This window comes from Thamnophis elegans, chromosome 6, assembly GCF_009769535.1.
Source record: "Thamnophis elegans isolate rThaEle1 chromosome 6, rThaEle1.pri, whole genome shotgun sequence".
Taxonomy (NCBI): domain Eukaryota; kingdom Metazoa; phylum Chordata; class Lepidosauria; order Squamata; family Colubridae; genus Thamnophis; species Thamnophis elegans.
In genome coordinates, this window is record NC_045546.1 from 71,570,249 (window position 1) to 71,586,908 (window position 16,660).

A 16,660-nucleotide genomic window follows, 5' to 3' on the forward strand; every position below is an offset into this window, starting at 1 on the left:
TTACCATATTTGCACGATTCTTTTTTTATATAAATGTGAACATTTTTTTTATATTAAATGATGTGTTGGCTGTAATACTGTGTAGGATTTACAGGATGCTGTCTTTGGCTTCTGCATTTATTAGATGCTCCAGACCAAATCCTAGCACAATGATTCTTCCTGCAGTGATATCATCGGAGGTACAATTAATGCTCGCTCTTTTAAGTGGAATGAGTTTTTAACCAATTAAATTAAAATTGTTTTTTTTTCTTGAAGACAGGGACTCAAGCATTTAAGTAATCACTTCTGAAACACTACAATTAGAAAACCTCAAAGGGATTGGTTGTAATAATGTTGGAGAATATCGGTCCCATCATTGTACTTGAACTCTTTGATTGCAGTTATTCATAAAATAACTTTAAAAGTCATGTGTTTAGCCTGCTTTGTGCAAATTACTAATAGTGTTAAATCTGTAAAATGAATTAGTGAGTTGAAATAATACATTTTTTTAAAAAAGGAGGACAGTGTTTGATGGAATGCTTGTATTCTATCTTTTACAAATATATTCTTTTTCAATTTATCTTATATAATGTCTCTAAATATGAGTATTATTTTGTATATATAAAAATGTCTGAACAATATTAGCTTATCTGAGGTTATCTGAGGTTCAGAGAGGTGATTTGAGCCAGATGCTTCATGGATCACCTCTCTGGCTTTTGGACAATATGCTGCATTAACTGTCAAATGATGTAAAAAACTTCTCTGTTGTAAAATAATTCTCAGCACTATCTTCAGTTCATTAACAATGAACATTTGTACCAAATGCTTTTGAAATATGATTTGCATCTGCAAGGGCTACATTTATTTTCAACTCTTTAAGAGCTGGCATTAGATCAGCATAAAGGAGGATGCTTATTTCCCTTCTATAATGAGCGTTCTTTTTCTCTCTCTCTTTTTCTCTCTCTGCCTCAGGAAAATGGAATAATTTTTTGTCTGATATTTGTCAGACGAATGGCAATTCATTGAGACAACAGAGGAAAAGGAATCCAGGATGGATGGCTTAGTTAAACAGAAAGGTGTATTTAAAAAGCATAATAAGGCAATTGACACCAAGAAGAAGAATGGGTTGATTAACACAAGGAACTTAATGGCTGAAAACAGGGAGGGGTTGGTATCTGTGTATCCAACTGCTCAGTATCAGGGTCGGCCAGTTGGGACTCTCTATCCCCCAAATGACCCAATACAACAGCTTCTTGACCCCAGTGCTCTGCCACAGACAGTAGAATCCCGCTATCATCCAAACATCATCCTCTATTCAGAAAGCATGCTTCGATCCTGGGGAGAAAGCCTGAGTACAGAATGCTGTGAAACAACCTTTATTGAGGACAAGTCGCCCATCAAAGGCTGCCTGGATTATCCTGAAGGCAAATTTGTCAGTCTATCCACAGATGAGATTAAGATCCAGACCCTCTCCTATGATGTGGAAGACGAAGAAGATGATGACGATGATGATGACTTCCAAGAACTAGAGGTTAGGGAAGTTTTCTTGGTATATTGTCAACTGCAAATAATATGTTAGGATAAATGGTGATAGCTGTTTTATAGCATGCTAACCATGTTATCCTTATTTAAATAATGAAATAATGCCCACCCACAGAAGCAACTTGTTAAATTAGATAAATCACTGTTACTTCCTTCCTTTTCATTTCCTTTGCTGCAATAGATGTAACAGCATCATTCAAGTAGCCCCAAAGCAGAAAGAAAGAGAGGATCCATGTACAAAGATGATTCCCACTTTCCCTGATTGGCTTCATTTCCACCAGAAGCCAATTCAGAATTGGGAGGCGTGGGCAGGAAACCCTAATTAACAAGGTGTTTTTGTCCAGATGGAACCTTTGAGGATGCAAGAATCCATTGTGTAGACAGTGTTAATTCAGAAAGAAAGAAAGAGTTCTTCTGATTGTAGAAGTTCAGGAAATATTGCCCTATTTGCTGGGCTGATGGTTAGAGCAGAAATAAAAGTGAGAAAGTTGTTTTTAACACATACAGAGACCAATGTGAAAAGTACAAAGCTCCTGTAACTTTGATTGTATATATAAAAATGCAGCAGGTATGGTTTGCATGATGAGCTACAAGCTGTAGCTTTCATCCTCTAAAAACTGTATCTGGATAGGTTTCTTGTAGGTTTATGTTTATTTGATTGTGTTTGTGTTTTCATGGAAATGTATAAAATCAGTATAGAAGGGCGAAATCTAATTCTCTGAAATAATTCTGAGATATACAGATACTTAGAACCAGTAGTGGGTTTCAAAATTTTTTAGAACCTATTCTGGGTTCCACCACAAAACCGCGTTCGACTAAACCGCGCTCGACGAAACTGCGTAGCTGACGTCATCAAGAGGGCGACAACAGCGCGGAGACAGAAACACGCTGTAAACGCTAAACCTAAAATTAACCCCTAAACCTAAACCTAACCCCCCTAAACCTAACCCTAAACCTAACCCTAACCCTAACCCTTAACCTAATCCTAAACCTAATCCTAACCCTTAACCTAACTCTTAACCTAACCCTAACCCTAACCCTAACCCTTAACCTAATCCTAAACCTAATCCTAACCCTTAACCTAACTCTTAACCTAACCCTAAACCTAACCCTAACCCTTAACCTAACCCTTACCTTAAGTTGAATCGGCTTGCTTTCAAAGCGCTATTTAAAGCACCCTTCTTTCTCCGCGCTGGCTGTTGTCGCCCTGTTGATGATGTCAGCGACGCGGTTTAATCGGGCGTGGCTTAGTCGAGCGCGGTTTTGACGGGTCACGCCTATTCTGTAGGTGCAGCCTATTTTGTGGGCATGGTTTGGCAGTCATGTGACCGTATGGGAGTGGCCAGGTGCTGGGTCAGGCTGGGAAAGCATCCCCGGGAGCTGAGCGGGCCAAGTGTGGTTTCGGAGGCTGAAAGGGAAGCTGCAGCCCCTGCCAAGCACCCCCTCCCTTTCTTGCTGGACTTTTGGAGCTTCCCACCCACCTGCCTCAGCCACCCAAGGTCAGCAGAATATGCCTGAGGGCGCTTCACCTCACTGTGATCTGAGGGATGTTGTTGCCTTGGTAGGACATCTTCCCCTTGAGGCCGCACCTGCAGTGCAGGAAGGAGAGCAGCGGAGGCTGGGCTCATCTGAAGAAGTCCGCCCCCCTTCCTTCTCTTTGAGAAGCGGTTTGCAAAGTCCGGTTTTGCAAGGTGCTTGTCAAAGAGAAGGAAGCATGGACTTCTTCCAACAGCTGAGTCTGGCAAAGGAAGTGGATGGGCGGGACAAACATGGTGTGGACAGGCAAGAGAGAGAGGGGGGGAGAGAGGGGCGACTGGGCATGGGGGGCAGCAGGCCAGGGGAGGGGCCGTTCCGGTTCAGGGCCTCCGGAAGCCCCGTATGAGAAGGCACACTAAATTCTATGACCCGTATAGGCATACTGGTGTGTACCAACTGAAACCCACCTCTGCTTAGAACATAAGAAATGCTTCCTGGAATCAACATTTTAGGAGGTTTCTGCAGCTAATAGAAGAAATTGACCAATCTATCGGAAGATTATTATGTACTTCATAGTTCATAGGAAGAAATTAAAATAAGAAGTCAGCTGATATGCCCACAAGTATGAATTAGCTTTAAGATCTCCAAAACTGTTGGTTTATTTAGTTGGTTTGCTTCTTAAAACAGCAAAACCTATATGCCAAAATAAAGTCCCAAAAGGTAAAAAGAATAAATTGTATAATTCAGAGCACAATATGGAATAGAATAGAACAGTGTTTCTCAACCTTGGCGATTTTAAGTCCTGTGGACTTCAAGTCGCCAAGGTTGAGAAACGCTGGAATAGAAAGATTCAGACATTACTGAAACAGCATAAGGAGTACCATGTTGCTTTTGGGTCATATTGTAGCCTTATACAGGTAGTAGTCCTCAATTTACAACAGTTCATTTAGTGACCATTCGAAGTTACAACGGCCCTGAAAAAAGTGACTTATGATCATTTTTCACACTTACAACTGTTGCAGTATCCCCATGGTGACATAATTAAAATTCAGATGCTTGGCAACGGATTCATATTTATGATGGCTGCAGTGCCCCAGGGTGATGTTATCCCATTTTGTGACCTTACAACAAGCAAAGTCAAAGGGGAAGCCAGATTCACTTAACAACTGTGTTACTAATTTAGCAACTGCATTAATTCACTTAACAACTTTGTGAAGAAAGGATGTAAAATGGGGCAAAACTCACTTAGCAAATGTTAAGCAATGGAAATTTGGGGCTCAGTTGTGAACATAAGTTAAGGATAAGTTAAGTTAAGGATCCATCTATAGAATGTGAGTTACTAGGATTGTGTACAGTATACTGTAAAGTAAAATATTATTAGATGTTTCTCTAACAGCTGTTTTTAAAATCTAAATCCTTTACTTGGGTTTTGAAATATATGTGGAAACACCTAAATTAGTGGAAAACAATTCAAGTGTTAAGCATGCTTGTTGACCTTATGTCAAAAAGTCTAGCAGGAATAATTAATTAATTAATTAATTAATTAGACTTCTATGCCGCTTAATAGGGCAGCAGCCCTCTCTAAGCGGTTTACAAATTTTTTTAGCAAATTGAGTCAGCAACTTGCCTCCACAGTCTGGGTCCTCATTTCACCCACCTAGGAAGGATGGAAGGCTGAGTCAACCTTGAGCCGGTGAGATTTGAACCGCTGAACTGCAGATCACAGTCAGCTGAAGTGGCCTGCAGTACTGCACCCTAACCACTGCGCCACCTCGGCTCTTTTTTTCTTTTTTTAATCTCAACCCTGGCAGTCTGATGGGTTAGGATAAAATAAAAAAATAAGTGGCTTTCTTGCTTTATATTCTGGCCATGGCCATTCTTGAGTTTGGCTCTCCCATTGCCAACATATTCTGAAGGATTGTGGCTTTCCAAAGCAGTTGTTCAGCTTTGTCCCAATAGATTTATACCATCTTGACAAGATTGCAGATAGTAAATGTGATCTGAAAAAATCATTTATCATTTTGTCCTGATTTTTTTTTGGTCCTCTTCTGCTCTTAAAGAACAATCCAAGTCAGTTAATGCCATGGAAATAAATTGATTTCAATTGAGGGCATGTAGTAAATAAATTGATGTATTGTTCCCAAAGTATTTATTGTGATATATGCCTGCATGTTTTTTGTGATGCTTATGAAAGATATGCTGTAATATATTTGTTGGATTGATAAGAATATTATTTTTCTTGTAATAGGCTAAAAGGAAAATCTAAATGCTTGCTTACCATCTGAGTATTTAATTTTGTGGGATTCTTATTTGTAATCCGACAGCTGTATTGATGCATTGGTCCCTTACCATTAAGCGTACTGGGGAGGCCTGATGTTATTCAACAATATCTGAACCGTCATTTCAGACGTGATATTCTTACCTAAATACCAATTTATTTCCAGAATATTATTCAGATGCAAGCTTCTTGATCAATCATTTTGTTATACAGCTGCACCAAGGATCTTTTTTCTGTTGCAGCAATATATTTAGTGCCCAACCAATAAAAAATTCAGTACCAAAAAAGGAGCAATTTACAGCATGTTACAAAACAAAAATAAGTACTGTAGGTCTGTGTGCTTTCTGGATTTCAATTTTAATATTTTTGCAGTAAAATAAAACTCCAAACGACTTTTCTTTTACTAATACAAAGGTAATATGCATTCTGTAGATGCAATCCTGCTGATATTATAATTAAAAGGGAAAAAAAATGAAGTTCACATGAAACTGAAAAATATTCTGTTCCAGTTCTTCATTGATTAGGAAATTTGCATTCAGACATACAAGGACGTAGCTATCACTTAAGCTCTTGTCTTTAAAGAGGTTAAAATGTCGCAGGGAGGCACCTGGAGTGGAAGCCAGCTTTGCCTCTCTATGTGGGACATAACAATCAAATAAAATACAATCAAATAATATTTAAAAAACGTAAATGAAAATAAACATTCAGAAATAAGATACATTGATGCTTCCTGATAGCTGTTTAATAAAAGGATCAGTGGTGGGTTCCTACCGGTTCGAACCAGTTTTGCCGAACGGGTAGTAGCTTGGAAGTCTGGGTCGCTGGAACTGGCAGCTACCCAGGCCTGCCACACCCCTGAACCGGTGGCGCCATCTTGTTTTTCTGCTTCTGCGCATAGCAATTTTAGCTGTACTGTGCATGTGCGTTCAGCACGCATCAAGCATGCCCGCATGCTGCGTCCCTGAGCAAACCATCAGTACTCTCTGCTGGAACCCACCCCTGAAAAGGATAAGTGTTCACAAAAGGGTGACAACTTCTTGATGGAAACCATATGACTTACATATTTGCATTGTATGTTTTCACAAGTATTGTGCTGCAGTCTTGATTGCAGCAATAAAGGTATGGTTCTTTGTGGCTTGTATTGGCTTTATAAGGACTTACAGGCTCAATTTATAATACCCCACTAAATAAAATAGCCAGGAAATACTGATCTCTTCTATGTACAACAGTTATTAGATCAGTATGAAGTAATTTCTCTGCATGTGGCCAAATTCTGTTACGCTGTGTGCAAAATTAGGCAGACTCCAATTGCCACTGATAAGCCATCACCGATTGTAATATAGTGCTTTGTCTTTTATTTATTTTTTTATTGTTGTCGTTGTTGTTTATAATGCTTTTATTTGTAATGCTAAACTATGACAGTAATAAAAATTGATTGATTGTATTGGATGTCTGTGGGAAAGGTGGTTAGCCAATTGTTGAATATATTCTGAAGCAGTGTTTCTCAACCTTGGCCACTTGAAGATGTCCGGACTTCAACTCCCAGAATTCCCCAGCCAGCATTCGCTGGCTGAGGAATTCTGGGAGTTGAAGTCCGGACATCTTCAAGTGGCCAAGGTTGAGAAACACTGTTCTGAAGGGACACTGGTATTGCTGAAGTGCTAGAATGAAGTGCTACATTCAAACTGGATGCAGTTACTGCTCGTTAATTCGAACTGAAGTAATCAAGGTGTCTATTAATGAAATTGCTTTCCTTTTTCATTGTTCCTGTCTGTAGTTTCGCTTTAAAAAAAACGTTCCTTGTGGCTCATTTTCAAATCACTTCAAATTAAGAAAATATTCAAGTTTTCCCCTTTATTTGGCTGTCTCTCAACTGCTACTGTATTTTTCGGAGTATAAGACGCACCTTTTTCCCTAAAAAAAGAGGCTGAAAATCTGAGTGTGTCTTATACACTGAATACAGCATTTTTTTGTGTCCTGAAATCCCGCCCCTTCACCAATATGGCTGTGCAGAGCTTGTAGGAAGCTTTCAGAGAGCTCCTGGGGGCTGGGGAGGGCAGAAATGAGCAAAAAATGGGGCACTATAAGCTTCCTAATGCCTTTTTTTGGACAAAAAACTGGGCCATTTTCCTGAAAAACAGGCTGATTTTTGCTCATTTTTGCCCCCCCCCCAGGAACACTCTACAAGCCTAAGGGCTATTCATGCCCTTTTTGGGGGGGGAAAAAACGGGCCATTTTTGGGAGGTTTGCAGAGTGCAAAAACTTTTATTTTTAAAAAATTGCCTCTTCAAAACCTTGGTGCATCTTATACTCCGGTGCTTCTTATACTCCTAAAAATACGGTATTTGGCAATACTACCATTAATTTCACTCTGGAGTCTAAAGACATCTTTTAAATATTTTTTTTCTGTCTGTTGGCAGCTAATATATAGCTCCAAGTCACTTCTTTTAAAGAAAGATGCTGGGTTTGACATTGTCATTGTCAGCAGTGTGTCCCAGGGGCTGTATCATTTTGAAATATTGATCAGAACTCTTAACTTGTACTCCAAATGTCCTTCTTATTGGGATTTATTTGATACATCCATTTTGTATTATTTTTTTTCTCCTATTGGCGTGGTGTCCTTGTGGCGAAGACACTTAACCTTCCACTTGTAAGGTTGAGAGTTCAGTCCTAGGCAGTGGCAAATATTTCTCTCTCAGGGCACAAAGAGAAAATATCTGCTGCAAACTCCACATCGCATCAGGAAAGGCATCCAGCCAGTAAATGCTCAGCTCCATTCAGTCGCCCTATCTCAAAATAAGAGATTACAGAGCTGTAAAAGGAGTTGTTTTTTCTTAATGACATTCAGATATCGTCTATGATTCCCTCTCATCAAGTCCATTAAATATTCGCATGATTTATTAATCCAAACCAAAATCTTAGAAATTGTTCTTCATTAGCCTTCCCCAATTTGGTATCCCCAATACCCATAATACTAATCAAATCAATTAACTTTAAATCTTGGAATTATAGGAGATATAGGACAAATGCATTTGAAAGCAAAGCAGTTCTATGCATTCCAAAGCATTTTATTAAGATTTATACGGCATAAACACAATAAGGAATAAGCAAAAGTACTAGATATTGTTGATCCTAGATTGGGGATAGGAACTGGGTTCCAGTCCAAGTTCAGTATAAAATCTACCGACTACCTCCTTTAAAATTATATGGCTTGGATCTTCAGAAATAAAAGGACCTTTCTTGGCTGGAATGGCCTGAATTCATATACAATGGTTACCACCTAATAGAAGGCATTATAGAAAAGAGTGTGTGTGATGATGATGGACACTTTTTTTGGGTTCACCAACAAATGCGCGCTCGACAAAAGCACACTGTCAAAACCGTGGGGACAAAAGTGCGAGTTTGAAATCGCGCTGAAGAATGAGGACAGAAGCGCGGTGACAACAGCGCACCGACAGAAGCGCGCTCTTAACCTAACCCTAAACGTAACCCTAAACGTAACACTAACCTAACCTTAAACCTAACCCTAACCCTAAACCTAACCCTGAACCTAACCCTGACCCTAACCCTAACTCTTACCCTAACCCTTACCTTAACCGTAATGGTGCTTCTGTCGGCGCTCTTTTGTCGATGCGCCTTTGTGGGCACGCTATCGACGTCGCGGTTTTATCAACGTGGTTTTGTCGGCGCGCTGTTGTCGGGCGCGCTTTTGTCGGGTCACGTTTTTTTGAAGGTTCCCCTTTTATGTAGCAACTTGCCCTCTAGGCCCTCTGCCCTCTGGTTTCCATTCTTACTGCATTCCAGCAATTGGTAAAGATATGGCCCTTATGAAGGACCTTTGAGTTGATTACAAAGCCGCCAACATTGAAATTAACTTATATTTTAATTATATTAGTATTATTGTATATTTATTACTATAAGGTGTCTAGAGTCTCACAGTTTTGTGGAGTTGTAAGAATATTAAACTCAACGTATTCCTCCTGGATGCTCCTTGGGGTGAAATGAAAGTAAATACACTGAGTGGAATTGTGATGTTGGCCAATAGAAGTAGGAATAGAGATAAGAGGGAATATAGTCTAGATCAAGGATCACCAACCTTTTGGACCTCAGGGACCACTAAATTCATAATTTTAAATCCCACGGACCACTAATATGATCTGCCTAATGACTGGCTGGGTGGGCGTGGCTAGGTGGTCATGTGAGTGGGTGGGCGTGGCCAACTTAATGTCACTCATGTCGAGGGGCGGTCTCTACTTACCCCTCCCCTCCCAGCCATTCTTTGCCTGCCCGCCCGGACTCCTTAGGGCCCCAACAGGAAGCAGTTGTTGGAGCTAAGCAGCCACCATGAGAAAGAGCTGGCAAAAGAGCTTACTTCAAATTGGATCTGACTGAGAAGGAGGCTCAGCAGAAGCACCTCACTGAGGACTACGAGCATAGGCTTTCCAAGCAGATTGAAGACCTGCAGGAGTGCAAGGCCAGGTACTGGCACTTGGAGGCTCAGTGGGCTAAGATGGTCATCCAGTTCCAGGCCATGATACAGTCCCACTGGAACAAGGCCCTCTTTGCCACCAACGGCGCTTCCCTCCAGCCTTCGCCCAAAGCCCTGCATCAGGAGGCTGAAGCAGACCCCGAGTCCGAATTTCTGCCCCCCTCTGACCCGCACAAAAAGACCCTGAAGGGGGAGACTCTGCAGCAATACAAGGCCGTAGTTTGAGGACCCCGATTTAGTGCACTATAAAAAATGCAAATAATTTTTCTGTGGACCACCAAAATTTTCTTGCAGATCACCAATGGTCCATGGACCACCATTTGGTGACAGCTGGTCAGGATGGTGGTTGGGTTTGTATCATCAATATTTTATGTTCTGACTCCCCTCCGTCTGGTGATTAACACCAACACAGACTTACTGTTAGCCACGCTTTATTTACAGTAATTACAATCCTGTTGGCTGAAAGCCCAACACGACTCACTGGCAAGGCGTTGGCAGCAACCCATACTCCAACAGACAAGAGATATAATACACACAAGAGCTTCCCCAGCTTGTTATGAATGGTTGTGTCCTGCAAAAGGGCTCCTCCCAAAGTCTCTTCTTATATACTCTCTTGGGAGGAGCCAAGCCACAACCACCTGGGCTTGATTATCTCTTATAAGTCTGTCTCCGTAATTGCTGCCTCCGTTTCTCCGCCCTTCGTTGCCTGGCGTCAGGGACAAACTCCCTTTGATCTTCCCCACTGCTCCATGCCTCAGGCGCCTCCTGGTGGCCAACCAGCCTCTCTGGTCCCTGCTCAGAGTCGGAACCCTGCCCAGGGTCCTCCACATCTTCCTTAGCCGACTCATAAGGTCCCTCGCTATCTAAGTCCATCAGCAGCTCTAATGGCTCCTGCTGGGCCATAACAATTTTATATTACTGCTTTTCCCTTAATAAAGGGAAAACTGCTGTATTTCCAGTTTAGAGCTAGTTTCTCTGAATTTTCCCCTAGCCTTATTTGTTTTGCTAGTGTCTCTTTAGCTACTGATCATCAGTCAGGTTGAAATGAATTCAAATATCTGAGTGTCTCCCTGTCATCTGCTTCCAATCTCATCTACCTCAATAGCTGATCAAACACAGTAGCCACAGTACAAGGATTTCATTAAAGCGTTGTCTTGAATGTAAGAGTATTATTCCATGTTATACAGATGTATTATTATCTGAACCTCACATAAGTTTACAATTTCAAGTGTTTGGGCTGTTGGCCAGCATATGTTTTACGTTTTACTCATTTAGCCTATTTGATTTTTAATAGATTCTTTTTCTGTAGTTGCTAGCTGACAAAGCTGGGAAAGAATTTTATTTGGTTGATGAGTGGCATCTGGTATTTTAAACTTCCCCCTAACAATTTATTGCTTTTGCACATACAGAGAATGCTTGCAAGATGAAAGGCTTCACACATACAAGAGTGTGTGCCAAGGCATTTATTCAAGTAGAGGTGTTCCTTGATGTGAACCCATGTAGCCACGGTCTCATGCTGATTCCGATAAGCAAAAATGTCACAGCCATCACAAACCAACCCATAGTACCGATAGTGGGGATATGTTTCAGGGTTCTTAAATAGTGTAGGGATGACGTTTTAACATTGTGACACTCGTGGCGATTTCCCTCTTTTTAAAAGCTGTTGCTGCAAGATGTTGTATTCTCCCTGTGGTCACTGTGTTGCAGAATAGGATGATCCTCCTTCATCATAATTTTAAGAAATGAAAAGTTACCTTTTCTGTAGTAATTTCTAATAATGTCATCCTATCAGAATTTTTTTTTTTTTAAATGATGCTTCTAAAATGTTCTTTCATTGCAGGAGAGTACAATTATCTCTTATCCATAATTTCAGCCAGAAAATTCTATGTTGCCTTGAAGAAAATGGATCATAGGTATGCCTGATGCAGAGAGGAAGGGCTAGTCTTGCCAGTAACCTATTTACTTCATGGTCCCTTTCTCTTACTGTTTCAGAGTGATTATTCAAGTGACACTGAAAGTGAAGATCATTTCCTTATGATGCCGCCCAGGGATCATCTTGGACTCAGTGTGTTCTCCATGCTGTGTTGTTTTTGGCCATTGGGAATAGCTGCTTTCTATTTGTCACATGAGGTATTTGTACAATTTTATTATTCCAATTAGCTTTGTATGGCAGATAGGCAATGTCCCATTAGTATAGAGATTATGATATGATTAAAAATGGATAGACAAAATTATTTTATAATACTGTAAGTTATTTAAAAGTGCTGGTCTGTGAGAAAAAAACTCACAGTTGAACAATCCTTTTATTACTAATCAAAATGCCACATGTTCACAAATATGCAAGAAATGTGTATGTTTTTATGTACGGTATGAATTTAAAATACCTGCATGGCCACCCATCTTATATGCCACAAATCTGGGCAGCTCACAAAACTTTCACAAATATTGATTTACATTGTGAACCCTTTAGGGCAGTGTTTCTCAACCTCGGCACCTTGAAGATGGGTGGACTTTAACTCCCAGAATCCTCCCACCAGCTAGGCTGGCTAGGGACTAACCTGCGATATACAAGATCGAAAAATAGCCTTCCCAATATGATCTGTTCTGATGTATTGGGAACAAAACTCTAGCAGTTTCCAGGTAATTCTGAGAATTGGTCTTAACTCATTTGGGGGATATGAAACAGGGAGGAATAGCTGTAGTCATGATTTAATAACACATGCATCACATACATGCTTATTTTGATAATGTATTTTCCATCCTTGTTGTTATATGAGTGAATTTGTAATTGACTTATCTTTTCTCTTACACTGAAGTTTTTTGCATCCTAAAATTATTATTATTTTTTAAAAATATTTTTATTTGACATTTTCCAAACATTAAAATCACAATTACACTTTTACAGCTTTCTATTATCGGTATTTCTTTTTTCTGATTTCGGGTTTTCCATTTTCCATTCTATTGTACATATTATTCTTTGTTTCATCCTTTCTCATTTTTATAATATATACATCTATATACAATATTTCCATCTCTATTGCTTTCTAAGTATATGCCATCTCTTTTCATTGTGTTTGCTATGTGTTCCTTATGCACTGATTTTCCATCTCTTTTCGAGCCAGTTATACCGCCTGTTCCATATCTTGGAGTACTCTGTTTCCTCTCTTTTTTTTTTTTTTTTAAATATAATTTTTATTAAACATTATTACCTTTAAAAAACAGAAAAAAACAATACAGCGACATAAATACAACGACATAAGCAAGACAAATCATACATAACAATATAAAGTAAAACATACAGATACAAATGCCGTTTTAGACATACAACCCCCCTCCCCCCCCTACGGTGACAGTCATTCACAGCCCAGTTTTTCTTTCTTTCCTCATTATTAGGTCTCTAAGCCACATCTTCTCAGTGCAAGATTCAGGGATCTATTACGGTACCTATGTTAACTTTCCCCATTTTAAGTCCCTGCTGTTCTCCTAGTCGCCCACATATACCATAGGTTCCAGCTAAGATAATGTTCTGTTTCTCCTTTGTCCCTCAGCCAACCCGTCATTCTGTCCATTTCTGCACATTCGTAGATCTTTTTAATTAATGCATCTTCCGGCGGTATAGTGGTGGATTTCCAAAATTGTGCATAGGTTATTCTTGCGGCCACAATTATATGCCATATTGAACTGCTTATGTTATCTGGTTTGATGCTTAGTAACAGGTTCTCAGGTCTCCATTCAATGTTTGCCCCGGTAACCTCTTTTAACCATTTTTTAATCCTTTTCCAATATTTCGTGGCCTCAGTACAGGACCACCAAATATGGTAGAATGTGCCATCCTTTCTTCCACATTTCCAACACAATGGAGATAACCCAGGAAACATCTTAGCTAACCTCGTAGGGGGGAAGTGCCACCTATAAACCATCTTGAATATGTTTTCTTTGAATGCAGTGGATGTTGTAAGTTTAATGGTCTTACTCCATAGATCCCACCATTTGCCCATTTCAATTTCATAACCTAGGTTTCTCTCCCATACTGTTAGAAGGCTTTTGTCCATCTCTTCATTAGTATCTTGGCAGGTCAGAAATTGGTAGATCTTCGATAACATTTTTTTGTCTCCACCAAACAAGATCTTATCTAGCCCCTGAGGGTTTGGGTAGATCCCGAAACGTGCCTTATCACTTTTAAACCTGTTTCTAACCTGTAAATATTCCCACCATTCCAAATTCCTGCCCTGTTGCTCTAATTCCATCTTTGTTTTTATGTTGCCCTCTTCTGTCATGATATCTTTATATGTTATGTTTCTTGTCCAATTAAATAAACTCGGATGCGTTAAGGCCTCTAATGGTGCCAACCAACACGGAACCCTAAGATAATATTTTTTCCTCATTTTTTCCCAGACCCCCATCAAAATCTTCCGAATATAATGTCCCATGAAGTACCTATGGGGGGTGTCTCTTTCTTGCCAGAGGGAGGCATGCCATCCCTGGGGGAGGTCATGTCCCTCTATAGCCAATAGGCGCCTTCTATTCAACATCACCCAATCTTTCACCCATGTCATGATTGCTGCGTTATAGTATGCTTCCCAGTTGGGTACTCCGAAGCCTCCCAGTTCTCTGCGTTTTTGTAAAGTTTGGGCTTTAATTCGTGCTTTCTTGCCTTGCCATATAAACTGTGTCACTATTGTCTCCAAGGATTAAAAAAAATTTTTGTCCAATTTAGTTGGTGCCGTTTGAAACAAAAACAAAAATTTTGGTAATACATATGTCTTGACTGTCGCGATCCTGCCCATCTGAGACAATTGTTTGCTACTCCAATTAGTCATATCTTTGGATACCTGTTGTAGTAATTTCATATAGTTATCTACCTTGATAGAGGAACATCTCTCCGTCAGCCAAATTCCCAAATATTGTATTTTGTGGGCCATGTTGATCCCTAACAGGCTTTGTACTTCCCTTTTCTGGTTCAGAGTCATATTTTTAATTAACAGTTTTGTCTTCTCTTTGTTTATACGTAGCCCCGCTATCCTACCGTACTCCTCTATTTTACATAAAAGTTGTATCCCAGATGCCATAGGGTCCTCCAGGATAAAAACAAGGTCATCGGCGAAAGCCTGGACCTTGAATTCCTGAGCTTTAACTCGTAACCCTTTAATTTGTGTATCGCTTCTCACTATTCTAAGAAGGGGTTCTAATGTGAGGATAAACAGTAGGGGGGATAGCGGGCATCCTTGTCTTGTGCCTTTACCAATCACAATGTCACCCGCCTCTTCTCCGTTTACCAATATTGTCGTGGTTTGTCGTACATAAATTGCCCGAATTGCATTTAAAAAACTTTCTCCAAACTTCATGTTTTCTAGTTGTGACAACATAAAATTCCAATTTACCCGATCAAAAGCCTTTTGTGCGTCAAGAAACATAAAGGCCACTTGTTTATCTGGCCGAGCTTCATAATATTCTAAGGCATCCAAAATAATTCTGACATTGTCTTTCAAATGCCTTGATGGCAGGAAGCCATTCTGATCAGAGTGTATAAATTTGTTAAGGAAAAATTTGAGTCTATCTGCCAATATAGCTGCAAAGATTTTATAATCCACATTCAAAAGTGAAATGGGCCTATAGTTTTTAATTTGGGTACGGTCAGCTCCAACTTTAGGCAAAAGGGTTATATAAGCCTCGGCCCATGATTTCGGTGCAATAGAATCCGTCAAGACAGCATTAAATATTGCTATCATCTCCTGTCCTAAAATTTCCAAAAAAGATTTATAGATTTCAACTGGCAAACCATCCATGCCAGGAGTTTTGTTGTTTCCCATTTTTTTAACTGCCTTTTCTAGTTCCTCTAATGTTATCTTTTGGTTCAGTACCCCTTTTGCTTCATTTGAGATCTTGGGTAGATTTGCATTATCTATCTGTTTCCTCTCTATCTCTTAGTTCCATTGTTAGTTTGTCCATTTCTGAGCATTCTAGGACCTTTTTTTTATGATTTCTGCATTTGAGGGAATGGTTTTTAGTTTCCAACTTTGGGCAAATGAAATTCTAGCAACAGTGATTATATGAAGCATCATATATTGGATATCCTTACTTTTTTTTTTTAATTATTCCTAAAAGAAACAGCTCAGGGTTCGTGTCAGTTATTTGTTCTATTCTTTCTTCTAACCATTTTTGAATTTTTGTCCAGAATTCTTTGGCTTTCGGACACGTCCACCACATATGATAGTAAAAGGCGAACGATTTATACGATCTGAAGAGAAACCAGAGTATATACCACATATGATAGAAGGTCCTCTGTTGGTGGTTACATTTCCAACAGTTTGGAGATCTGTTTGAGAACATTTTGGCCAATGTCGCCAGGGGTAAATGCCACCTATAAAACATTTTGTAGATGTTTTCCTTATAAGATGTTGACATTGTCAATTTATAATCCCCCCCCCCCATAATTTTTCCCAGTGCTCCAATTCAATATTGTACCCAAAGTTTTTAGCCCAAATTATCATTGTTTCTTTCACGGTTTCCTCCTCCTTTGAATTTTAAGGGACAATTGTATGTTTTTGTAATCATTTTTTCTTCTGTTTGTGTTACTATTTTGTCCAATTCTTGTTGTTCGTTTTGAAATCCGTACTGTTCTAAATCCTTTTTGTGTCTTGTTTGAATTTGTAGGTATGGCCACCAGCCTAATTCAATTCCCTGTAATTTTAACTCCTGATTTGTTTTAAGTTTTCCTTGCCCATCCAATCACTCCTTATATGTCAATATCCTATTTAAATCTATTACATTGGGGTAGATAATTGCTTCCATGGTTGATATCCATCTAGGAATTTTTGTATAGAAGTTTCTTTTGATTTTCATACTTCTAGTAAGGCTCCTCTTACCTCTGGAAATATTTATGGGCTTTACTCTTT

General features: G+C 39.6%; 1 protein-coding gene across 1 annotated transcript in view; it reads left to right on the forward strand.

Moving 5' to 3' along the window:
* Window positions 1–956: 956 nt before the first annotated feature.
* SYNDIG1 (synapse differentiation inducing 1) overlaps window positions 957–16,660 on the forward strand; it is a 31,010-nt gene continuing 15,306 nt past the window's right edge. The window contains exons 1-2 of the mRNA XM_032220119.1: window positions 957–1,510; window positions 11,757–11,894. Of these exons, the coding sequence (XP_032076010.1) occupies window positions 1,031–1,510; window positions 11,757–11,894 (618 nt within the window). The 5' untranslated portion in view covers window positions 957–1,030. The remainder of the gene's footprint in view (window positions 1,511–11,756; window positions 11,895–16,660) is intronic.